This window comes from Lachancea thermotolerans, assembly GCF_000142805.1.
Source record: "Lachancea thermotolerans CBS 6340 chromosome C complete sequence".
Classification (NCBI taxonomy): Eukaryota; Fungi; Ascomycota; class Saccharomycetes; order Saccharomycetales; family Saccharomycetaceae; genus Lachancea; species Lachancea thermotolerans.
This window is the reverse complement of record NC_013079.1, coordinates 884,633-907,862: the sequence shown is the minus strand read 5'-3', so window position 1 is coordinate 907,862 and position 23,230 is coordinate 884,633. Positions and strand designations below refer to the sequence as shown.

The 23,230-nt window shown below is 44.6% G+C and overlaps 13 protein-coding genes and 1 non-coding gene across 14 annotated transcripts; 9 read left to right on the top strand and 5 right to left on the bottom strand.

Moving 5' to 3' along the window:
- Window positions 1-969: 969 nt before the first annotated feature.
- On the top strand, window positions 970-2,103 carry PFA4 (palmitoyltransferase PFA4; the record flags this gene model as incomplete). The annotated part of the gene is made up of 1 exon (XM_002552650.1): window positions 970-2,103. One exon carries the CDS (start codon window positions 970-972, stop codon window positions 2,101-2,103), a length of 1,134 nt encoding a protein of 377 aa, XP_002552696.1.
- Window positions 2,104-2,177: 74 nt separating this feature from the next.
- SIN3 (transcriptional regulator SIN3) lies at window positions 2,178-6,479 on the bottom strand (the record flags this gene model as incomplete). Its single annotated transcript, XM_002552649.1, has 1 exon — window positions 2,178-6,479. The coding sequence occupies one exon, from the start codon at window positions 6,477-6,479 to the stop codon at window positions 2,178-2,180; it is 4,302 nt and encodes a 1,433-aa protein (XP_002552695.1).
- A 332-nt stretch (window positions 6,480-6,811) lies between these two features.
- RPB11 (DNA-directed RNA polymerase II core subunit RPB11) lies at window positions 6,812-7,180 on the top strand (the record flags this gene model as incomplete). Its single annotated transcript, XM_002552648.1, has 1 exon — window positions 6,812-7,180. The coding sequence occupies one exon, from the start codon at window positions 6,812-6,814 to the stop codon at window positions 7,178-7,180; it is 369 nt and encodes a 122-aa protein (XP_002552694.1).
- Window positions 7,181-7,397: 217 nt separating this feature from the next.
- CDC5 (polo kinase CDC5) lies at window positions 7,398-9,491 on the bottom strand (the record flags this gene model as incomplete). Its single annotated transcript, XM_002552647.1, has 1 exon — window positions 7,398-9,491. The coding sequence occupies one exon, from the start codon at window positions 9,489-9,491 to the stop codon at window positions 7,398-7,400; it is 2,094 nt and encodes a 697-aa protein (XP_002552693.1).
- Window positions 9,492-11,257: 1,766 nt separating this feature from the next.
- TOP1 (DNA topoisomerase 1) lies at window positions 11,258-13,528 on the top strand (the record flags this gene model as incomplete). Its single annotated transcript, XM_002552646.1, has 1 exon — window positions 11,258-13,528. One exon carries the CDS (start codon window positions 11,258-11,260, stop codon window positions 13,526-13,528), a length of 2,271 nt encoding a protein of 756 aa, XP_002552692.1.
- Window positions 13,529-13,805: 277 nt separating this feature from the next.
- CSI2 (Csi2p) lies at window positions 13,806-14,705 on the top strand (the record flags this gene model as incomplete). The annotated part of the gene is made up of 1 exon (XM_002552645.1): window positions 13,806-14,705. One exon carries the CDS (start codon window positions 13,806-13,808, stop codon window positions 14,703-14,705), a length of 900 nt encoding a protein of 299 aa, XP_002552691.1.
- Window positions 14,706-14,942: 237 nt separating this feature from the next.
- On the top strand, window positions 14,943-15,404 carry MIX17 (Mix17p; the record flags this gene model as incomplete). The annotated part of the gene is made up of 1 exon (XM_002552644.1): window positions 14,943-15,404. One exon carries the CDS (start codon window positions 14,943-14,945, stop codon window positions 15,402-15,404), a length of 462 nt encoding a protein of 153 aa, XP_002552690.1.
- Window positions 15,405-15,802: 398 nt separating this feature from the next.
- Window positions 15,803-16,603, top strand: AIM34 (Aim34p; the record flags this gene model as incomplete). The annotated part of the gene is made up of 1 exon (XM_002552643.1): window positions 15,803-16,603. One exon carries the CDS (start codon window positions 15,803-15,805, stop codon window positions 16,601-16,603), a length of 801 nt encoding a protein of 266 aa, XP_002552689.1.
- Window positions 16,604-16,802: 199 nt separating this feature from the next.
- COQ10 (ubiquinone-binding protein COQ10) lies at window positions 16,803-17,408 on the bottom strand (the record flags this gene model as incomplete). The annotated part of the gene is made up of 1 exon (XM_002552642.1): window positions 16,803-17,408. One exon carries the CDS (start codon window positions 17,406-17,408, stop codon window positions 16,803-16,805), a length of 606 nt encoding a protein of 201 aa, XP_002552688.1.
- A 114-nt stretch (window positions 17,409-17,522) lies between these two features.
- Window positions 17,523-18,329, top strand: MDM12 (ERMES complex subunit MDM12; the record flags this gene model as incomplete). The annotated part of the gene is made up of 1 exon (XM_002552641.1): window positions 17,523-18,329. One exon carries the CDS (start codon window positions 17,523-17,525, stop codon window positions 18,327-18,329), a length of 807 nt encoding a protein of 268 aa, XP_002552687.1.
- A 228-nt stretch (window positions 18,330-18,557) lies between these two features.
- MVP1 (Mvp1p) lies at window positions 18,558-20,126 on the top strand (the record flags this gene model as incomplete). Its single annotated transcript, XM_002552640.1, has 1 exon — window positions 18,558-20,126. The coding sequence occupies one exon, from the start codon at window positions 18,558-18,560 to the stop codon at window positions 20,124-20,126; it is 1,569 nt and encodes a 522-aa protein (XP_002552686.1).
- Window positions 20,127-20,250: 124 nt separating this feature from the next.
- On the bottom strand, window positions 20,251-21,345 carry RCL1 (rRNA-processing endoribonuclease; the record flags this gene model as incomplete). Its single annotated transcript, XM_002552639.1, has 1 exon — window positions 20,251-21,345. One exon carries the CDS (start codon window positions 21,343-21,345, stop codon window positions 20,251-20,253), a length of 1,095 nt encoding a protein of 364 aa, XP_002552685.1.
- A 230-nt stretch (window positions 21,346-21,575) lies between these two features.
- TAF4 (Taf4p) lies at window positions 21,576-22,808 on the top strand (the record flags this gene model as incomplete). The annotated part of the gene is made up of 1 exon (XM_002552638.1): window positions 21,576-22,808. The coding sequence occupies one exon, from the start codon at window positions 21,576-21,578 to the stop codon at window positions 22,806-22,808; it is 1,233 nt and encodes a 410-aa protein (XP_002552684.1).
- A 114-nt stretch (window positions 22,809-22,922) lies between these two features.
- KLTH0C10692r lies at window positions 22,923-22,996 on the bottom strand. The gene has a single exon. It is a non-coding gene; the product is annotated as a tRNA-Val (tRNA).
- Between the last annotated feature and the right edge of the window lie 234 nt (window positions 22,997-23,230).

The following is a 23,230-nucleotide window of genomic DNA, read 5'->3' as shown; positions in this document are numbered from 1 at the left end:
ATGCGACACTCTCAGTGTTGAATCAAGAATTTCTTTTGACAGGATCGGTCGGAACTGAGGAAGCTGAGATAGTAGTAGTGAGCTTGGTGCACTTTCAGCACATATTTTTGTTTCCAAGCTTCAAGCAAATCGCTTGAAATTGAATTGTAATTAGTTATAATTTGACGGTGTTTAGGGTATGGTTTAACGTTAAATGCTAAAATAGGTTTGGCTCGACAAAATACGAAAAGTCCCACTTTATGCTCATCGGTGAGCGTCTGAGACAAGTTAACGATATTTATGGATGATAAATGAATCTCCAAAAATGAAGTGGAGGGCGCCTATAGAGGTCGGGAAGGACTTCTGCCTTATAAATTTCTGCGAGTTCATTACTTCAAGGTTGGGTCGTCATCATAGGGGCCATCTTGAGTTGGGTTGAAAGCATCTAAAAGGTGCAGTACGAGAATCTTTGCAAGCAATGCACCATATGCAGTCGCTTCTCCCAAATAAACATCGTAGCAGTGATAGTTGTACCTCCGGTCATTAAAGTTAGCTATTTTAGCAACAAGTCTACCCAGAAGTACAAGACGACGCTGTGGGAATCATCTGCGCCTTGGCCGTTTTTTAGGGCTTTTGTTCCAGTAGTCCGTAATGCTACGCTCTTTTTCTTAGTACTCTACTTTTTGGATGATGGTTATTGTCGTTTGGTGCTGGTAGATTCGATGTCAATAATACTTGTGTCCTCGAGGCGAACTCTCTCACCGTGGATATACCGCCGAAACATCCATTTGACGCAAATCCTGCCTTGATGTAGTCAATGCCCCCTCGCGGTTCTCGTATCATGAATGGCCCAAAAGGACTCGGATACTTGTTGTCTAGCGCTAAAGATCAGTAATGGCTCACGTGAGTAGTAAAGATAATTGAGATATTATTGGAGCATGTAGGTTCTTACAATTCACATTCCCTTGTTAGCGTTGTCGACAGCAACCAATGCCCGTCGAGCTGAAATGGCCATGGTTGGGCATTGCGGTTCCGTCCTTTTTGATAGCATATATTGGTTACTCCTCCCATTACTTTATTTTACAAAATTTCGCAAGCACATACCAACAGCTTTGGTTTGAGTTCAGCCTTACTCTGATTTGGGTATCGTACGCATTCGCCATTTTCAAAAATCCTGGCAGACCCCCACCGAATTTTGAGCCGCCGATACACCAATGGAAAAACTATTGCAAGAAATGCGACAATTACAAGCCTGAAAGGACTCATCACTGCAAAACGTGCAAGCAATGTGTTCTCTCAATGGACCATCACTGCCCCTGGACCATGAATTGCGTTGGTCATAACAACTTTCCACACTTCGTAAGATTTCTAACATGGGTTGTATTGACCACTTCATATCTTGGGCTTCTGCTGACACAGCGAGCGTTTGATCATTGGGCTTCTAGAAACACTCGAAAATTTGTCCATACGTCGGAGCTCTGCTTTCTGTTTGTTAACGCACCATTGAATGCATTCATTCTCCTTACTGTCTCTTTACTTGTTTTCAGATGTGTGAAGAATCAGTTTCTCAATGGCATGACGCAGATAGAGTCATGGGAGAAGGACAGAATCGAGAATCTTTTCTTTAACGAACGGCTGGTACCTCAGTTAATCGATAATTTAAAAGAATTGTTTCCTGAAGATACCTTCGACGAAGGCGCCGCGCAGAAGCTTTTATCCTCAAAACAATTGGAGCTCGAAGATATTATCAATTTTCCGTATGACGTGGACATTTTAGAAAACATGAAGTCGTCTATGGGTCCAATTTACTCCTGGTGTCTCCCGTGTGGGAGACCACGCGATGAAGGGACTCGATTTGTGACTAATGATCTTTCAGATTATGATATTAAAGCTTCTATTGAAGACAAGCTACTTTCTCTGCCGTGGCCACCCGATGGTGGGCGTCAAAAGTCTCAGAGAAGTGCCGACATTGCCTCAACCCTTGAAACATTCAGTAGTGGAGGGGAGGCCACTTTGCGCAACAGAAGCTTTGACTCCAGAATTAGTGTACCTCGGACAGAATGGCATAATGACTGGGGCGAAAATCTTTCTGACTTTGGAGTTGATGTAGATGCAGAAACTTGAATTAAAGACGTTTTGCCGTACCCGCTAATTAGAGACTGATGGTTTACTATATTTACATACTGGTCACTCAATTCCTACTCATTACCCTGAATGTCCTCCGCTGTCGTCTCGCCTGCTTTAAGTTCAGTGTCATCAGCATGAGATTCAAGGCTACTAGCTTCTTTGGCTACCGAGCTTTCATGTCGCGGATCTCTAGTTCCTTGAACCAGAGCCGGATTTTTATTGAGACTTTCGTGCTTTCCATGTAATCTAACATAGTTCAAGGCAGTTAACGTTTTGTCGACCAACTCTTGGCTCATTCCCTTTTTCCACCCTCTTGAACCGTCTAATTGAGACATCAAAGTCTTTCGCTTTTCCTCCTTCAGATCGGTATTAGAATTATTCTCCGAGCTGTTTAGAAACCTGTTCACGGCAAACCTCGTGAATATATCCTTCGATCCAGGTTCAATCTGCAACTCGTAACTCTCAGGATTAACTTGGATTCGTAAGTTAGACAAAGAATGGCCGCTCGGCGAGCGCTCTTCAGAACCTTCATCAGCCTCCTCATCGTCTTGCAAAGTTTTCTCCAAGAAGGGGACTTTTATTTCTTCGTGAGGGATCCCTTCAGTCGGATGCGACAGGGCATATGAGGTGAGGTAATAGTGCCAGCGGTCCTTCAATGACTCTGGCTCCTTTAGTGTGAGATCATCGATTGCAACATATTGGATACAAACATGACATGAATCTTTGTTGATTTCAACCCGGAACATATTCTCGGTTAGCCCCATATATGACCTAACCTGAAGACGATACAAAATTTGCTCCTTGGTACTCGTTGCCGTGCACCGCCTGTCTTTCTCGAAAAGAATCATGATCTCTGCAGATTTTGCGTCTGTTATGATAGAGTGAGCGTGCTTCACTAGCGATTGAATGACCTTGTCAACAGTGTAAATTTTAAACGCTTTGTTTTTGTAGGCTTGGCGAAGGCTTTCCTCAAACCATTGGTGGTCCATGTCGTTCCTGATCAAGCGCTTGCAGAGTGTGAGCAACTGGTCATATGCGTCTTTGCCTTTAAAGTCTAAGCCCATATCACTTAATTGTGTGGAGACCAAATTCAAATCTTTCGCGAACTGTACCACGTTTCTACTGTTAATTTCTCTAGTGACTTCTTCATTCATGTTTTTGACTTCACTTAATCGCTGGTACATTGTTGTCAAATGACGAAAAAAGACATATACGTTTGTATTGGCAAACAGGTTAAAGATTTTACGGTTTGAAACATAACCATGGTCATTGGCCTCGTCCAGGATATTACCGAGAAGCCAGGGTTTTTTTGCCTCTTGTCTAATGACCTCTTCATCTTCGATTTCCTGCGGACTCTTCTCCGGTGAGTTTTGATCATCTGATATCGAGTCATCTTCTGCTGAAGTGTCTCTTTTTTTATGGTGCTTGTGCTTAGATCGCAGTAATTCCTTGAGGGGTTGCTCACTCTCCCATAAACGTTTACGGGGGTTAGAGTTAGAAACAGCATCGCTATCGGCTGGAGTTGAATTCTCAATTTCCTGATATGAAATTGAGAAGAACACGGATAAAAATCCCTTAAAAAACGCCGCCAGTTTCTCCTTGTCAGGATTAGAATAGGTACTGCTATGGTCGATAAAGTTATTGACTAAGCACAGAATGTCAAACAGCACTCCCTTATCCTTAAGGTCGTAATCCAGCTGGCTTTTTGGCTTAGGAGTGAAAGGATAAATTCTCTTGTTAGTTTGATCTACCTTAATACTGCTTATCTCGGAGATTAATTGCTTCGCAGTCAAAAGCTTTTTGTCTGCCTGCTTAAAGGTCAAACCCAAATGGTCAAGGGATTTGTAAAAAACCTTCTGCTCTAGTTCCCTCCATACTTTATTCCATTCCCTCTGAGCTCTTCTCCATTCTTCGTCCTTTTGCTTCAATCTCTTCAATATAATAGGAACAGACACAGCAGGGTTCTCGTGAAGCGCATCGATTATTTCGAATCCTCTGTCCTTGTCATAAACCTTTCTAATAACTTTTTTGTAAATTGTCATGGAAGTATGACCTAGGCCAGGTGGCAGCTTAAATGCTTGTTTTTCTTCGGGAGTCATGTTAGAGATTTTGTTAGCAATCGTTTCCAAAAGCTGAATAGTTCTCAGGTTGGCCTCAATATAGTAGTCGTACTCGTGTCTTTCTTCCTCGATCTTGAAAAGCGTTTCTTCGTACTGATTCTTACGATGTGCAATGAATCCAGAATCTTCCGAAGCCCAAACAGGGTGACCAACCCATTCATCATTGAGTACTTCCCAACACATCTCATCTCGCCCCGAGCACGGCATGAATGTGTCTGCCTTCGGTAACTTTTTGTAGCTTGGAAAGCAGGCCTCGCATAAATCCAAGTCCAGGCGATGCTTTTCGTGAATCACATTTTCAATATGTTTTGGTTTTTCCACGTAGTTGACAAAACTTTTGAACCAGTCAAAAAGTTCAGGGCTACCTCCTAAGTAATGCTCGACTTTGTCTACAAGTTCTTCGGTTCCTATCAGATCTTGTGAAAACAAGTTTAAAATTTTCAGAAACTCTGTGTAAACTTGTTTGTTGCCCATATATTTTTTAGCTCTATCAAAAAAAGATGTTTCTTCGATCAAAGTTAAATCGTTCTCAAGGGGTTTTATGGGTTCTGGGATGACAGGAACAAGGCTGGGATCCAAGTCGATTTCAGGCCTTGAAGTGGGCTCAATGAATTGGACATCTTGGGACTGTAGAGGCTGAGGTGCAAAATTACCATCCATAGCACCGCGCAAGTCTGAGAGTGGTAGAGTGCCCCCTGGGATTACCTGTGGAACCACGTGACTTGGATGGTGCGGCACTTGTTGAGAAGCGAATTCCATAGCAGGTGGTTGAACTGCTGGGAGGTTCAACTGAGGATCGTTCTCACGACCATTGATTGGGGGCGAAAAACTACCAAGAGGAGGCAGGTTTTGAGGGCGGCCTTGCTGAGTCTGATAAAAAGGTACAGTATTTCCGAAAGGTTGATGCGTATGCTGTTGCCGCTGGTCAAGGTCTTGGGATGCATTCTGGTAATGACTTTGATGTTGTTGTATCTGTTGCTGCTGAAGTTGCTGCTGCTGCTGCTGTTGCTGCTGTAGCAACAGCTGCTGCTGCTCATGAGCCGCGGTAGCATCAGGAAGGAACTTTTTAAAGTCATCTAGTAAGTCAGGAGCGTTTTGAAACAAAGAAGTAACTTGTGCATAAACCTCATGGATGGGCTTTTGCTCTCTTTGATACGTTTGCAATATTTCCAAGAAATGTTTGTATATCTCAGGCTGATCTGCGAAACGTGTTTTTATTTTGTTGACGTAACTGATGGCATGACTGAATTCAACGTCTCCGCTCGGCCTGTTTCCCATGAACTGTTGGTCTTGTCGCTGTTGTTGTGGCATTGCAGGGCTTTGGGATCCATGCTGCTGGTTTTGTTGTTCATGCTGAGGTAGATTCTGATTAAATGTTGTCGGAACAGGAAGATTAGTTGGCGCGTTCTCAAGCTTTGGTTGCACTGCTGCTGGTTCATGGCCCACGAGTTTGGGAGGTGATACATCATCAGAGGGCATAAGGGAAGGATGTCCCTCAACGATTCCATTACCGGTTGCCATAGTTGCCAAATTTAACTCGCGGGCATTATCGAACGGTGTGGTAACCTTTATAGAGTGAGGGTCGTTCGGGTTTAATGTGCACTCGATTTTATAGCCCTGGGGCAAAAAAGTGTTAAGGCCCTGTATTAAAATTGGATAGCCCTTGAAAAGAGTTGATATACGCTCGATAACACCAAGTGTATCAATCGCCTGCGACTTATAGTCCTTCATGATGTCTAGGAAGTGGTTGTACACGTCGGGCCGGTTATTAAATTGAAACTTGACTTGTTCCAGATAGGAGAGCGCATCTTTGAAGTTAAGCGGCCGATAAGAAGGATCTTGAACGTGTTCTAATGGCAGCACTCCTTGTTGTAGTAGCTGCTGCTGCTGCTGGCTATGCAGCATTTGCTGCTGCGCGGGTAAGGGGTTGTTCAAGCTGGCGACGGAAAAGCCTTTTGACCCTCCACTGCTTATGCTTTGTGGCTGTGCTCCTTGTAAGGAGGGCAGTCGCTGCGGCTCAGAACCATATTCTGCGCGGGTGCCAGCATCAAGGCCTGACAGCGATGGAAGCACAAATTGATGAGGCTGTTGGCTTGCATCAACCGGCGCGTTCGCTTTTGACTCACCTGTCGAGTTTGCAGCCTGTCCCTGCATGCCGCCGCTTACCGGCTGTTGTTCCGACAAACTAGGACTCTCTACAGAGCTTTTGGTTCCTGTTTGACTTGCCGGTTGATTCGTCCAACTTGGCGGCATTTTGGAATTGCGCTTCGCGGATTTTGTTTGGAATAGCTTTGCGGCCTTAAGTAAAGTTTAAGGTTTCCAAAAGACCAATTCTCGGGTCTGCGCCACTCGTGTGAGCTGTTGATAACTTGTGTTTATGTGTTGAGTGTTTGTTACCGGGGACAAATTTTTTTTCAACTTCACGAGGAAAGGGGTTTCTGACCAAAGCGCGGCAATCGTGATTCTCGTGCAAGATAATATACAACCACCGATGAAAAATGAAGTCGTGAAAAACCAAAGCTAAGTTAGGTTAGACAGAAATTTGTAGCTAAAGTGGTCAAATTTAAAGGCCTTAGTATACAGTCATGAATGCCCCAGACAGATTTGAACTCTTCTTGCTCCCTGAAGGAGAAGCGAAGCTCAAAATAGATCCTGATACCAAAGCTCCGAACGCGGTAATTGTCACCTTCGAGAAAGAAGACCACACACTGGCAAATCTAATCAGAGGAGAACTTTTGGAGGACAAGGGAGTTTTGTTTGCTGCATACAAAGTTGAGCATCCGCTTTTTGCGCAGTTCAAATTGAGAATTCAGACTGTCGAGGGGTATGACCCCAAGGATGCGCTCAAGAACGCATGCAACGGCATTATCAGTAAACTGGGCCAGTTGCAGTCGAATTTTGAAACAGAGTGGAATTTGCAGACTCTTGCCTCTGAAGACAACTATGCTATGTAAGAGCATGGCACATTCAACGGGACAAATGAGAATAAAGAGAATGAATCGTGCGACGATGTCACAGCCCCTGCCGCGAATACGTGGCCGGAAACAGTATACTTTAGGAGTAATGATGTTGTGGGATGAAAGCCATTAAGAGCATGCTAATTACAAAATTCGAAAACGCAACGCGTAACGAAACGGCGTAAATATTGGCGAGAAGCGCTGCGGCGTCGCCTTATAGTTGAGATTGGGTAATGGACACAATTGACGCTTTCTGTTTCAACCCCTCCTTAATCATGAATAGTTTATCTGTGAAGTTGATTTCTGGGTGGTTCGGTATTTCTCCAGTTTTCAGAAGCTCCACGGTGGGGAAAGTACAGCTCTCGCGGTCCGGTGAAATGTAGGTTATTAGCGAACCACCTTCAGATACTGCAAATTTGTGGTGATCTTTGAAATTAAACTGAAATGTTCCATCACTCAGCTCAAACATAACGTACTGTTTATAACGTGTGTATCTTCTGAGGAAGACGTCGTCCTTATGGTATTCCTCACGGACGAAAGTCGAGATCCTGCTCAAGTTCGCCTTCATGTATTTTGAAAAGAAGTCCACGACCTCTAGGTGCCTCGCTAGCTCGTGTGGCCTTTCCGCTAGATTGTAGTGGCTTGCTACCCACCCTTCTCTGTCGTCATAGCTTATGTACCAGAACTCTTCAGCATCAGCTAATCTTAGCACTGTCGTCCCATTATTAAAAAGCACGCCAATATCATCTGTGGAAAGCTGGTATGAAAAGCCATGCTTATTAGAGTAGTCAACCCATTTTGTCACAACAATCGGATTTTTCAATTTCGGAAGCCTTGATTTGGGCAAGCCACCCATCCGCTTTTGTGCTTCTGCCTCAAGAATTCCGTTCAAGGTTAAATGACATTCACTTGCCAATATCCTCAGAGATATCTCTGATTTGATTGCGTTTGTAGAAGTCGCCACGAGGTCCTTTTTAATAGTAGCCTGCTGAGCTCTTCTAACCCTTGCTTCGCGTGCTAAGTCATTCAGCTTTCGTTGGGCATCAAGGTCCACAACCTCCTGGTATTTATTCTTGGTTCCACCAGGAGACAGCGACTGAGGCAAAATAGTTCTACTCTTCTCTTGCTCCAGATCTGTTTTCACCATCCTGATTGGATCTTTGGTCGAGGATGAAGAGCCACTTAACAGTCCTGAATGTGCCATGCAGTTTTTGAAATTAGCTAGTGATTGAGCAGCATCTAAATTCTCATATGATGGTGCCGAGCTCAAGACGCTTGCATCAATTCGAGGAGGGAAAATGCCTCTGAACCACACATAATCGATGATTTCGTCAAGTGAAGGTCGTTCGAGTGGGTCGATCGATAAAATATCCCTAATCAGAGTTAGGGCCTCCTGGGAAATGCATTTGTCCCTTGGAAAAACATAATCCCCACATTTGATTCGTTCGTAGATAATATTGACTTCTTTTGCTTGAAATGGCGGCTTCCCAATTAAAAGGGCATATATCATAACACCGCATGACCATATGTCAACCTCGTAAGAGTGGCCCGTGTGTTTCCCAGTCAAGACTTCAGGGGCAATATAATTTGGCGTACCACAAACAGTGTATTTACGCTCCCTGTCGTTTGCTAGGACAGCCGCTAGTCCAAAGTCACCAATTTTCAAATTGTAATGCTTGTCAAAGAAGATATTGCCTAACTTCAAATCCCTATGAATAACACGTCTACTATGCATGTACTTCACAGCACCAACAATTTGAGTAGTAAAAAACCGCACTTCAGGTTCTGTCAGTACTTTTCGTCTTTTCAAGAGGTCCATTAGGGACCCGTTAGGGCAAATCTCCAGCAAGATATAGACATTGGTGTCATCTTCAAAACAATCGATAAACTGTACTATGTTGAAATGCCTCATACTCTTGTGGATCTGTATCTCCGACAAGAGTTTCTTTCTCGTCTTTTCAGACTTTATAGAGATTTTCGCAACAGTTTTGGCAGCAAAGATTTTACCGCTATCGTCTTTGATTTGAAAGCACCTCGCAAATCCTCCCTCTCCTAGGAAATGGCCCCTATGGTAGTCTCTGCCTCTTGTTTTAATCAAAGATGGCGGGGTTTTGCATAGTGCAGACAGCTTCTCTTTCTTCTTCTTTTGAGCTGGCTGCCTATGCTGGTCATTGTTATGGTCAAGCCGCTTATTGCTGCTCAGATGTTGATTTTCTTTGCCAGCTGTGTGTTTAGTGGGCGTGAAAACAGCATTGGTGCGCGTATTAAGGTGCCTTTCGTTGACAATCTGCAGTGGGGCCGCAGACATTGCAAGCGGTCTTTAATTGGTTTTGACTCAACTCTGTTTTTGGTGGAGTGAAGAACTATCACAGGCTCTTGTTTTGGCTTGTGTCTTTTTTGTGGCAGAGCCGTCCAACAACTTAGTACTTGTGAAACAAAGTTTGAACTGAAAGTGCTCGAAAGGTTGATATGCCCGATATGTAAACTTCAATCTTCAAAGCTGAATTTAGGTATTGAGTCCAGAAGCTCTCTATGCGCTTTGCTCAGGGCCTAAGTTTCTTGCCTTAGGAATTTTTTTTCTTCGCTAATTTCGAAAGGATGTTATCACAGGCAATGTTCTGAGCCTTCAATCTTCTTCTTTTTTGCTTCCAACGGAGTCGCTCCTCCCTAAGTACCAAAAACTATTCGTCTCTTTTTGACTCTTCAGCTCAAGTGTATTGTTGTAAAGTACAGTTGATTTGTGAAGTATCAAAACCCGAGTTTTTTAAAAGTAAACAATGTGATCTTGTATTTGTCGCCTTTTCAAAAAGAGGAAATTGTCAACAATGATTAGCTCACGAGCATCATGCATGGCCGACGTAAGCGACAATTTCTCGTAGGCCCTTCAGAAGAGGGCTGCGAGGATTCTGGTAATCATTTTATAAGCCGGCAGCTGCAACCAATTTCCGGAGCTTATATTGGAAGTGCCCTGTCTGTTAAATGAGCTCAATTCGAAGATGGTTTTGGCTGTTGTATGAGAGCCTTTGAGCACAATACTGCAACAGCGTCAGAACGCATGTTGGTTGCTTGGTTCATCAGAACCAGGTAATAAGCTGCGTAGGAGTTTAGATTCTATAGATATATGAAGTTCAGTCATGCAAGTACTTTGCTGTCATTGTTCCGCCAAGGTTACAAGTTATTGCAAAACCCATAGTGCTGACATCTTGATTTAAGACTGAACCCCCGGTGGCATCAGCGAACAGCGTCACAACCTTGCTGCCTTAACATCTTTCTTGCGCCCTTGATGTTTAGATCGGGAGTGGATTAGGTATCGAAGTTGGTAACTGGCCGGGCGATAAAAATTAAGAAAAGAGGGCGCGTTTGGTCTTAAAGCTTATACGAATGTATGTATTGACCGCATCTTCTTTCTTGTTTCTTGTAGGAACCCTGGAATCCAATTTTATTTGATATCCCGGTCCTCACCAAACGTGACATGAGATATTCCTTCAGAAGTTGGAATGGAAAAGCATTAGATACCTAGCGAGCTCTTCGGCGGCAGATGAATCAGAACTTTTCTTGTAACGATACAAGATTGAAAGTGCCTCCCAAGAGGGCACCTTGTCCCAGAAAATATTTATGTGACTATTTCTAATTCTTTGAGGGTTCAAAGACCCGATTTCAGAATCTTCTTGCTGTGAGTTTTTATGGCCCTTGCCCACTAATATGAAAAGGACGAATGAATGCGATAGCGCTCCAATGGCGGGGCAATCGCCCCAGTCTCTGATCAAAGCATGGATTCGTTAAGTTACGATAACTTTTCACTCATGTGCCCCCCGCTCTGCTGAAGATGAAACAAATAACTCAAAAAGGCGTCTTTTTATGTGGAGTCTCCCCCCCCCCCCCTTATGAAGCTTCTCAATCTACTAATTGGGACCGGGTCAGTTTCCATTTTGTTTCGCTCATTGTGCAGCACAAGTGACATTTTTCTGTCAGGTATTTAGTCCACGTACCATTTTTTTTAGGTTTCTAGGATTTTATGGAAGAAGATCGTCATCTCGCAATTTTAAGCAAGTCGTCAACACTCCAAAATTGGCAATGACGGTCAAGCTGAAGGACGAGACCTCCGACGAAGATGACATTCCGTTGGCATCGGCTACAAATGGAAGGAGGAAGAGAAAGATAGATTATTCTGAGCAAGGAGAAGATTCAAACAACGAAGTCAAAGAGGAAGAAGGGGATTCTTATGACAGCGACGAAAAGCTCTCAGAGGTCTCAAAGTCAGGACCAAAGACGAAGAGGGCAAGAAAAACAACACCAACGAAAAAATCTGCAACCAAAAGAGTCGCCAAAAAAGCCAAAAAGGCTGTTAAAAGAGAGCCATCAGTTGAACAGCAAAACGCAGAGCCTGAAGAGGATTCTAAGGAACTTACAGAAGATGCGGATAGCTTCAAGTGGTGGGAAAAGGAAAACGAGGACGATTCCATTAAATGGACAACTTTGAAGCACAATGGCGTCATCTTCCCGCCACCATACGAGCCGCTTCCTTCACACATCAAGTTATATTACGACGGGAAACCAGTGGATCTTCCTCCACAAGCAGAGGAGGTTGCGGGTTTTTTTGCAGCTCTGCTAGAGTCCGATCATGCTCAGAATCCTGTTTTTCAAAAGAACTTCTTCAACGATTTTTTAGATGTCCTGCGAGAGAATGGTGGACCGAAAAATGGTGCCGAGATAGAAAAGTTCGAATTGTGTGACTTTTCCAAAATGTTTGACTATTTCCAGCTCCAAAAAGAGCAAAAAAAGCAGCTCAGCTCACAGGAGAAGAAGAAGCTCAAGATAGAGAAAGAGCAATTTGAAGAGCCCTTCAAATTTTGTTTCCTCGATGGCCGAAAAGAACAAGTAGGAAATTTCAGAATTGAGCCCCCGGGGCTTTTTCGGGGCCGTGGAGCCCATCCAAAAACTGGTAAGCTCAAAAGGCGGGTATATCCTGAGGACGTTGTTCTCAACTTAGACAAAGAGGCCGAAATTCCGAAGGCGCCTGAAGGCCACAAGTGGGGCGAAATTAGACATGATAGCACAGTTCAGTGGCTTGCTATGTGGAGGGAGAATATATCCAATTCTTTCAAATATGTGAGGTTTGCTGCTAACTCCTCGCTCAAAGGCATGAGCGACTTCAAAAAGTTCGAAAAAGCCAGGCAACTGCGCGGTTTTATTGACGCTATCAGAGCTGATTATACAAAGAATTTAAAGAGCAAAGTGATGTTGGAAAGGCAGATTGCAGTGGCTTGTTATTTTATTGACGTCTTTGCTTTGAGAGCAGGAGGAGAAAAAGCGGACGACGAAGCAGATACCGTAGGCTGTTGTTCGTTAAGGTACGAGCATGTTACTTTGAAGCCTCCCAACACCGTTATATTTGATTTCCTAGGTAAAGACTCAATTAGATTTTACCAGGAAGTTGAGGTTACAAAACAAGTTTTCAAAAACCTTACAATATTCAAAAAACCACCCAAAAAGCCAGGCCATCAGCTCTTTGATCGCCTAGACCCTTCTATTTTGAACAAGCACTTGCAAAACTACATGCCTGGATTAACAGCCAAGGTATTCCGTACTTACAACGCATCTAAAACCATGCAAGATCAATTAGACTTGATTCCTAACGAGGGAACAGTAGCAGAGAAGATGCTCAAATACAACGCTGCCAACAGAACGGTTGCTATTCTATGTAACCATCAGCGGACCGTTACGAAGGGCCATGCGGCCTCTGTTCAAAAGGCAACCGAACGCATCGAAGAGTTGGAGTGGCAGAAAATAAGGCTGAAGAGAGCTATTTTGCAATTGGATGAAAAGCAGGCGAAGAAAGACCCTAAATTCTTCGCTGAAGTTACAGATTTGGTAAAAGAACAGGAGGCTGCTATTCACAAACGACTAATTGAGAAGGAGCGCGAGAAATATGTTAAAAAGTTTTCAAGAGAAAATGAAAAGCGCAAGTTCGAGAAGCAAGAGGAGCTTCCAGAATCGCAGCTGAAAGAATGGATGGCCCGCGTTGACGAACTTGAGAAGCAATACAATGAAGAGTTAGAATCTGGAAAGGTTCAGCTTAAAACTAACTCTGAAAGCGCCGAGAAATTGAAGATGCAGATTGAGAAGCTTGACCAAAGGATTGAAACTGCCACTATCCAACTCAAGGACAAGGAAGATAACTCTCAGGTTGCTCTGGGCACCTCCAAGATCAACTACATCGACCCCAGGCTCTCTGTCGTCTTTTGCAAAAAGTATGGTGTTCCCATTGAAAAAGTCTTTACCAAGTCTTTGCGTGACAAGTTCAAATGGGCAATAGAATCCGCAGACGAGAATTGGCGCTTTTGAACTGTCCTTTGCCTATATAGAACGCACACTTTTTACATACTACGGGCGCGTCCGACGCACTAAGGTTTTTTCTCCGATCGTTTCAAGGATCGCTTTTCGCGGCAGCCTGCAACAGATTTCGTGTCATGCGCGAAAACGCGAAATGAAAGATCAAGTTGTACTGGTCGGGCGGTTTACTCCTAGACAAAGAATACATAAGGCTTGACATTTGAAGGGAGCCATATGACCCCGAGGGCTTCTTGACTACCGCCGACTTGCAAGGAAACACGCGGTCAAAATGAAGGTACATCAGGTTTTTGTTACGCTGTGCGCAATCATCAGCTTAGCTTCAGCCACAGCAGAGTTCAATAGAGCGTTCAGCTCCCTTAGAAAGCGTGCTCTGCCGAGTCTCACGGCTAGCACTACTGCATCTTCTACAAGAAATTCTAGCTTACCTGCGATAACATCTTCGGCAGCGGCTGATTCCGCAAGTCTTTCTTCGAGCAATTCAACAACCTCGGCATCGAACACAACATCATCCTACATTCCAACATTCACGCCCCAAGTACCCGATTCTACAGGCAATCATTACATTTTCCGCACCAAGTATCATAATGGCACAGTTTTCGTTGCTGTAGGTGCAACCATGGGTGCTATCGTGTCAGCGTTCGGATTAGCCTGGCTCATCCTTGCAGCCAAAGCTTGGAGCAGTGCGCGCAGAGAACACCGCATACATTCCCTGCGAAGCCGTTATCAGTCTGATCCCTTCCTCTTCCACTCTGGAGATGCGGACTCTAATTATTCAAATGGTTCTGATAGCAGTGATATCTCAGAGCAGGTGCTCAAGACAAGGGCAACTACACGTCCTAGTATTTACTCATTAGGATCCCACTCAACAATAGATCTACTCCAAAGATGCGCGCAAGATGGGCCCCTGATATCCGAGGCCAATAAAGAGTCGATGTTTATATCTCCCACTGCGGTAATCAAGAACACTGCTAATAACAAAAGCGCGTTATCTCAAGGCACTCCAACTTCGGACACCTTTAACACCACACCCGTGCAGGGCGCAGATGTGGTGAACTTTTATGGCTCTTACTATCATCCATCGCACGCGGCAGAGGCGCAAGCTCACGAAACGGGAAGAACAAGACCCCCCAGTGTTCATCTTGAGAAAATGTTTGACGAAAATAGATAATATAGCCTGTCAATAATGTTAGCGCTATGATGGCTGTCCTACTTCACGTCTGGCGCGCACTTCATGAACTCCGATATCGGATAATCCAGTCACGTGATCTGATCGAAGGGCCTCGAATATTGGTCTACGTGGTGCACAGATGTCACGCATATATAAATTGGCATCTTAAACAAATTTAATCAGTCGCACATGTTTGCCACCTCTCATCATCATCTGAACAGAAAAGTGTAAGCTACTATGGCACGTTCCAGAGGAGGAGTTAGATCTAGACCAGCGCCTGCGCAGACGCGTTCGGCCTCCAGCATGGCTGCATACCCACCAGCGCAGCAACATGCCCCGCAGACTTCCGCCTATTCTCACCCTCAATCCGCTACCCAACCCCGTCAGCCAGGCCTTTTCGCACAAATGGCGTCTACTGCGGCTGGCGTTGCTGTTGGCAGTGCCGTAGGCCACACGGTCGGAGCAGGCATCACAGGGATGTTTTCTGGCTCTTCAAGTGCGCCAGCTGAACAGCAGCAGCAACAACTCGCAGCAGCAGCACCAGCGCAGCAAGGTTTTGCACAAGAGCAGGCAAGATCGTGTGATCTAGATGCTCGTAACTTGACGCGTTGTCTGGAGGAAAACAGCGGAAACATGCAAATCTGCGAATTTTACCTGCAGCAGCTGAAGGCCTGTCAAGAAGCTGCTCGCCCTTACTAGTTAGGTCCTTGAGCCCTTTTGGTTGTTCATATTCCTGAAACTTATATATAGTTCACTGCAAGCCCTATGATTTGGACCGGAATTGCATTGATGTTTGGAGCCTTAAGCAGATTAGATATTCAAAACTGTAAATAGCCACCGCAAGGTAACTCAAATAGCAGATTTTCATGGCTGCGCCGGTTGGAATCTCATTGTACCGCTGATGCAAAAGCTCATTTCTCTCTCCCTACAGCTGCTGCAGACTTGAATTATTATCTATTTTCGTTACGTGTGATATATATGTGGGGTTGTTGGACTCGTGGATAGTATAAACAAGACGGATCGATCTTTCTCGCTACTTGGCTGCCCAGCATGTTGTTGTGATTTGCAAGCACTGTGAGACTCATACGTGATCAAACATGAACAAACAATTCTATTCCCAACAGTGGAAAGGTGTGCTGACGGGGTTTAGGCCGCTAACGATGGTCTCGCCAAGGTTTAGCATGTTCTTGGTTCCACGCCGAATTTCATGCAGATTTGTGCATAGCACTCCCAAAAAAGATCACACAACACTACTCAGTAATGATAAGCTTGCTACATTTAATGTCATGAGCTTGAAAGCCTTGAAGAATGAGTGCAGAACTCGAGGTTTGAAGATTTCCGGGAGGAAAGGCGAGCTAGTTGACCGTATACTGGCATTTGAGACCTCAGGGTCGTTGAGCGGTGGAGCCGCTAAACAAGCTGCCCGGCAGCTGCACATTTCTAAATCTATTAGAGCCAGAAACGATATCAAACCTGTAGATGATGTGAGAATGCCGGACATCGCAGCAACCGAAAAATCGCTAGAGACCCCAGAGCAAGAATATATTGTTCACATCACACCGCTCTCTAGCAGTGCAGACAAAAAGCCAGTTACTAGGTTAGAGAAAGAATTAAGCGTTGAAGAAGTCAGTGCAAACGTCCCACCTGCGGTCTCGACCACAGACCACGACAAGGTGATATTTCAGGTCGATGCACCAACTGACAACATTGAAGTGGTTGATGAAGAGGCAGAGCTTGATGCCGACAAGCGAGCAAGCGAAAACTTTGGCTTACACGCTACGAAAGAAGAACTGAACAGCAGAGACAAGACATTTTTATTTGGATTCGCCGCGGCACTCGTCGGCTGGTGGTCGCTTAAATTTTGGGACAATAAGGGCAAGAAGCGGAGTTTAACTTGAACTACTCGAAGCTGGGATATTTCTTTTGCTATTATTTTATTTGGGAATTATTTGGCAGTACACCAAAACCGCAACCTTGAAGTCTGCATCTCCTTTTTGGATGTATTATGTATGGACAGGTTTCATTATTGTTAAATAAATGGTTCGAACAACGTATGATTTAGGAAAACGAGCTGCAGCAAATCTAGTAAGCGAAACGCTATGTGGTACGCTGCGATTTCTTAGAAGAACGTGCCTTGGCTTCTTGTTTCATAAGCATAAAAATACGTCTCTCAAACGATTTCATGACATGCTGTGTAACGCTCTTTCCAAAAATTGATGCTACGTTGTTGTAAAGACTAAATTTGAACTTGAACTTCAGAAGCAGTTCTGCTGTGGTGACGCCATCCTTTGACGGGTGTGGGCATATTGTCCACTTAGTTAGGAGAACATCGAATAGGCTATGCGTTAGCGAGTCAGCTTGGACAATGCAATGGTCCGAGGGGTCGCGCTGGCAATGAATCTGACAAACATATTTTTCGTCGTAGTGTTGAAACCCCACTCTTAATCCGGCTTCTGTTGGTAGCCCAGTCACAGGATTTCTCTTGTTCACGAAAGACTCATTACAGTAGGGAATAAACCGATGATATTCAGAGATATCGCAAATAACACTATAGACATTTGTGACAGGTGCGTTTATAGTCTTTGTAAGCAGAAATGTCTGTTCTTTTGGCCCCTTAGAACTTTTAAGGAACGACCTTTTTTGGTAAATAGTGCACTGTCTCAATGCAGTTGCACTTGGGCCTTTTAGGCACGTCTTTATCATGATAGCGCTAGGCCCTGTTGGGCTCACTTTTATTACGCTTATTTTGTTTCATGAAACTACTTTTTTCAAAAGCATGCTAACTTTACGTATAGCTTGGTAAAGATCCAAGCCCTGATGTCCTTTGAGATCAATTGGCAGGATTTGGGTGAGGATGAGGCAGTTAATGACTCTATTAAGAGCTTTTTGAACTCGCATTTGCAATCGATATCGCTGCCAAGTTACGTTAGTAGCCTACAGGTGACGGATTTCTGCCTTGGTGGCATCCCCCCCAATATCACTCTGCGAGAAATCTCAGACCCTCTAGACGAATTTTACAACCACATCGAAAAGGAGGAGCTGCCAAAAGACAAGATTCCAGAAGAAAGCGACTCTGGCTGTCAATCTGCTGACGGAGAGAACGGGGATTTGCTGCCTGAGGTTCAGGCCGAAAGTGATCTACAGTTCTTGGTCGAAGTTGACTATAAAGGTGACATGAGGATCGGAGTTAGCGCTGAGCTTGCGCTGAATTACCCGAGCCCCTCTTTTATGACTCTACCTGTGAAGCTATCGATTACGGACCTTGGTATACACGCGCTTTGTCTTGTGGCCTACATTTCGAAGCAGCTTTTCGTAAGCTTTCTTTGCGACGTTGCTGATCCTATTTTGGATGCTCGTGAGTCACTAATAGACCTAGGGAGTTCCGCAATCCTTGGCAAGAAATCCCTTGAAAGGATATCGCTCATCAGGAGCATTAAAATCGATAGTGAGATAGGTGAACAAAACAACGTCGAAGGCTCTGTACTGCGTAGTGTAGGGAAGCTGGAGCAGTTTTTGCTTGAAGTCTTTAGGACGATTCTTAAGAAGGAAGCTGCGTGGCCAAGCTGGATAAACCTCGATTTCAATGAAGACCCATCGGGGAATGAATCTTCTGATGAAGATTAGAACAGGGCCAGAATAAATCAATTAGGCACTTTTCTGATCAGCATGCTTTCTTTCTGTGAAAAGCAGAAAGTCACCCCGCGTTTATCTATCTGCATATATTGTTCTCATTCGTAAGTTTAATTAATCTCTGCTGGCTTAGAGCGTATTTTGATGAGATAAAAAAACGTTTTGAAGGGTTGGCGAATTATTTATTGTGCTACAATAGAGCCCCACATCAAAGGAAGTGCCATGAGCCTCTACGATGACTTGGAAGACCCTTGGAGATCTGAACAACCCACGAGTACTTCACATTCGGCCAACGAATGGACGGGCTTAAACGTGGATCCTCTCGCTGGTTCGGATGTTCTGCCTAGCGGCTCACTAATCTCAGGCATCAATACTATGACATTGGATAGTGGCCTGGGCAACTCTGGCAGTCTTCCAGTAGGTTCCTCTACTTTACTCTCTGCTCACCCAGAAAATTCAATGGAGGGTGCTTGGTCTGACAGCCTTGATGAGGCCAACCACCGAGTTTCGAATGACCTTAACCGTGGAGAAATGGTGGCTGGAGTCCCTTTTCAGAGCGAAAATCCTCACTCAACCGAAGAGAGCGGGAAAGAGGATTACGAAGTTTGGTCTGACGGTATTCGCAAAGCCTACAATCCGCTGGCACCTGATATTATTACAGTCGAAGAGATTCCGGAGAGAGAAGGGCTCCTCTTCAAGCACACAAACTATCTCGTGAAGCACCTGGTAGAGCTACCTGACACAGAACCTTCTAGTGACCGGAGCGTCATTAGAAGGTACTCGGACTTCGTTTGGTTACAGGAGGTTCTACTCAAAAAGTATCCTTTTAGAATGATCCCTGACCTTCCTCCCAAGAGAATAGGCTCTCACAGCTCGGACCCAATTTTCTTAATTAAAAGGCGAAACGGGCTATCGAGGTTTATCAACATCGTTGTAAAGCACCCTGTTTTCAAGAAAGATGATCTTGTTCTGACATTCCTAACAGTCCCTACTGATCTACTTGGATGGAGGAAACAAGCCAGCTATGATACTTCCGACGAATTTACAGACAGAAAAATCGAGGCTTCTTTCATCAAGATGTGGCGCAAAGACATGGCCGAAAGGTGGAATCAGGCAGATGCCTCTATAGATGGGGCTTTGGAGCTGTGGGCTAAAATCACAGTTTTAGTTGACCGATGCGAGAAAAGATTAAGATTCATTGCTCAAGATAGGTCGATGCTTGCATCCATGCTGGATAGCTTCTCTGATAGTGCGCCTCAAATTTTCGCGAGCGACGACGGCACGCTTCTTGATATCAAAAATCACCTTGGCATTGTGTCTAAACATCTTACAACGTGTAACAACTTGGTCAAGGAAGAGAACATGCAAGCATCTTCAGAACTTTCACCCCGATTCCGAACATTTACGGACGTTCTTTTATCATTGAAGGGTCTATTTGAGAGATATAAAATTATGGCTGGTAACAATGTTCCCCAGCTTCAAAGGCGTATCGAAGTCAATACAGACCGTTTAGAGCAAATGAAAGACAAACCTGATTTGAAGGGCGCTGAATATGATAGGGTGAAGCAGAGCATCCAAAGAGACCGCAAGAGTATTGCTGAGCAGATGAATAGGAGCTGGCTTGTAAGAAAGTGTATTTTAGAGGAGTATGTTTACTTCCAGGAGACTCAGTTTTTGGTCTCCGATGTCTTTCAACGATGGGTTAAGCTTAACATGACATTCAATGAGCTGAACACAAATGAATGGGAGAAACTGTTGGATCACGTTCAGGCTATGCCGAGCACAAGGTAATTTATCTCTCATAGCACCTGAAGAAGGCACGCGCCACCAAGTATAGTTGATTAACTCTGTTTCCCCTAAATTAGATAAATTTTAACAAGTTTCGCGATGGTAATATTTTACAGGTTTGTGAAAATTATGCTGTTTTTTTGTTGGTGTTGGTAAAGCCAATGCCCTTGATGGTCACAATGATGTCATCACTTTCCGGCTCGTCAACAGGCTTCAAAAACACTTCAGTCCCAAACATTTTCTTAATGTGCCTCAGAAGCCATATAAACCTTTCGTCAACTTGGGATTTTGTGATTCTCAGCCTGCCAATGTCCTCTTTACCGATTACCATGTAAACTATGGCTAGTGGTAACTGGGTCCGGCCTACAACGGCGCTTTCTGAAATTTCCTCTAGAAGTTCGTAGGCCACTTGCGTACCGATGTCCTCCGGGACGTCTCCGGCGCCACCAATGTTTTCTGCAAAATATCTCCAACCCTTTTTGCTTTCAGCAACCAACGTTATGCCCCAACCGGGGCTTTTACCGGAATTTTCGCCTCTCCAAACATCAGCAGTAATGTCTACTTCGCAGCTCAGTCCTCTAAGGACATTTCTAGCGCCTTCAATCATTCTGTTAACCATTGAAGGGCTTACTCTGGTGGAATATGCAACGCCTCTAATAGAGGCTATTTGTGGAGTGTCCAGCGCATGCATTGTGACTGGTTGAGCGATCAGAGAGTCAACAACCAAGTGGACTTCCCCACCTCCTAACGGAGGGGAGCCTCTCTTCAAGGTATGAAGGGCACACTCTCGAACTCCGAATTTTTCCATGACAGGCAGTAGCCCCCACTTTATAGCTTCAACACCAGCGTCGTTGTGAGAGGCAGTGACGCCCCGGAATATAATGGAAAACTTATTTTTGGAGAACGGGGCCAGGTAAAGCATGGGCTCGACATAGTATCCGACTGGCTTGCTTGGTGGACAGTTGTGAGTGTAGGAACCACCTGTTATTATTCCAGGCTTGTAAATAATTGTCGTACCTGTATATGAGATCTCAATTGAGCTGCCGTTCGTAACTGCTTCCATCAACCTCAAGAATGATACCTCGTGGTCTCGCAGACCAGGGTTTAGGTCATCGGACCGGATTTTCTCTATTTTGATGGGCTTGCCCGACAAAGTCGCTAGTACTATAAGCAGCCTAAAGTTCCTTGAGCCTTGAAAACTTGTGATCCGCGACGAAGACATCTTTAAGAGGGCGCTTAATCTGCTTCTTGCTCGGACGCCGCGGTAAGATGAGGGCGATGAGCTTCTAAAATTTTTCATGCTCTGTAAACTCGACGCTCGATATATTCGTCAGGAATTACAACAAATATATTGAAATTCAAATTACAAGGTTTTCGTCACAACACGCCCAGTAGAAGTGGAGAAGGTTGACGATAGGGCCATTCAAAAGAGAGACTGGAAACTTCTCGAAAATGGCAAGGTCACCTAAAAGACAGGATCCTAACGCCCAAGAAAACCTGCGAGCAAAGAGGCCTAAAAAAGAGGAGCAGGAGCAAATATTTGACGAGGAGGAACCGGCCTTTGAGATTGGAGGTGGCAACACAAACGAAAGCGCGAGTCCTGAAAACACGGATTTTTCTACAAATATGCCAACTCCGTTTGACAATATTGTTGAGGACCCCGTCGGCGGAGCAAGTTTACCAGAAAGCGCGTCGCCGACAACTAATCTCGCCCAAACTACCAACAGCAATAGCCAGAGTGTCAAGGATGTTGATGACAAGAAAAGAGGTAGGCCAAGTGGCTCTCAAACACAGAATACTAAGGTCAACAGTACGGGACCCAAGAAAAGCGTTATGACTCAGTCGTCTGCATCAGCGCATCATCCCAATACGCAACAAGCACAATCCCAAAATCAGCAGGCAGCTTCCTCGAAAATGCAGACAGATCCCGACAAGTTGAGTGATGCTCTTTTTTCAGCAGGCGTTGACATTCGAGAAGAAGAAGCGCTACTGAACTCATCAATGAACATCACTAAATCGAGCGCCCAAGCTGGATCGCAAGCTGTGAACAATCAAATACCACCCCAGCCGCCGCTCCTGCACCCTACCCATGTCGCCAGTTTTATGAAGAAAGTTGGGAGTGAGCAAAACTTCAACCAGGATTTCAGCAAAGCCCACGACGTTCTAAGCTTAATGTCGACAGCATGCGAAGTGTTCATGACCGATATAATTACGAATTCTTTGGTTATCTCTCGGCATAGAAGGCGCTCTATTAAGCTGAACTCTGGAAGGAGAAGCGAAGTGTCTCGTGCTCTTAGAGATCTCGCTATACATCAGAAGGAACAAGAAGAGAGAAGAGTGAAAAGAAGAATAGCAATGGGACTCGAAAAGGAAACCGCCGAAGCTAAAATGGAGACTGAAGAAACGCTTCATAGAGCTTCGAATGCCACTGCGAATATGATGATCGCGGGCGGAAAGAAAAAGTACAGTTGGTTGAACGCAGGCGCCAAGGCCAACAATAATTCAGTCAAGGTGCTAGGCAAGGTTTCGTCCGATGTGGCAGCTAGAGGTGAGATGGGCATTCGTTACAGAGAAGCAAGAGAAGAACCTGGCATAGTTATGAGGGATCTCCTTAACGCCTTGGAGAACAGAAGAGTAGGTGTAAATACAGTTGTCGCCAAAGGTTACGCGAGGATCCGCGACTGAAGGTGTATACGCAGCGGCATTTGTAATAAATTAATGAAGTCATGCAACCATAGCTCGAGCTTAAGCTCTTCCCCACCATTGGTGCAATCATCGGGTTTGAAACCTGCAAAAAATTGATTTCGCCCAGGATCGAACTGGGGACGTTCTGCGTGTTAAGCAGATGCCATAACCGACTAGACCACGAAACCAACTGTTGGAAGAGCTTCAGAAATTAACTTATCTCAGGAATATAGTTAAACATATGACCTCAAAAGAGCGCTTCAAAGCTGTTGTAACTTCCTCTGAAACTTTGCCTCCCTGTCAGTCTAGCCAAAAAGAGTCAGTGGCTTATAGAGCCCGCCACCTCCAAAAATTATTAGTCAACTGCTTGCAGTTTCGAGGGTTTTTTTTGGTACTCCACTTTATGCTGGTTTTGCTACTGG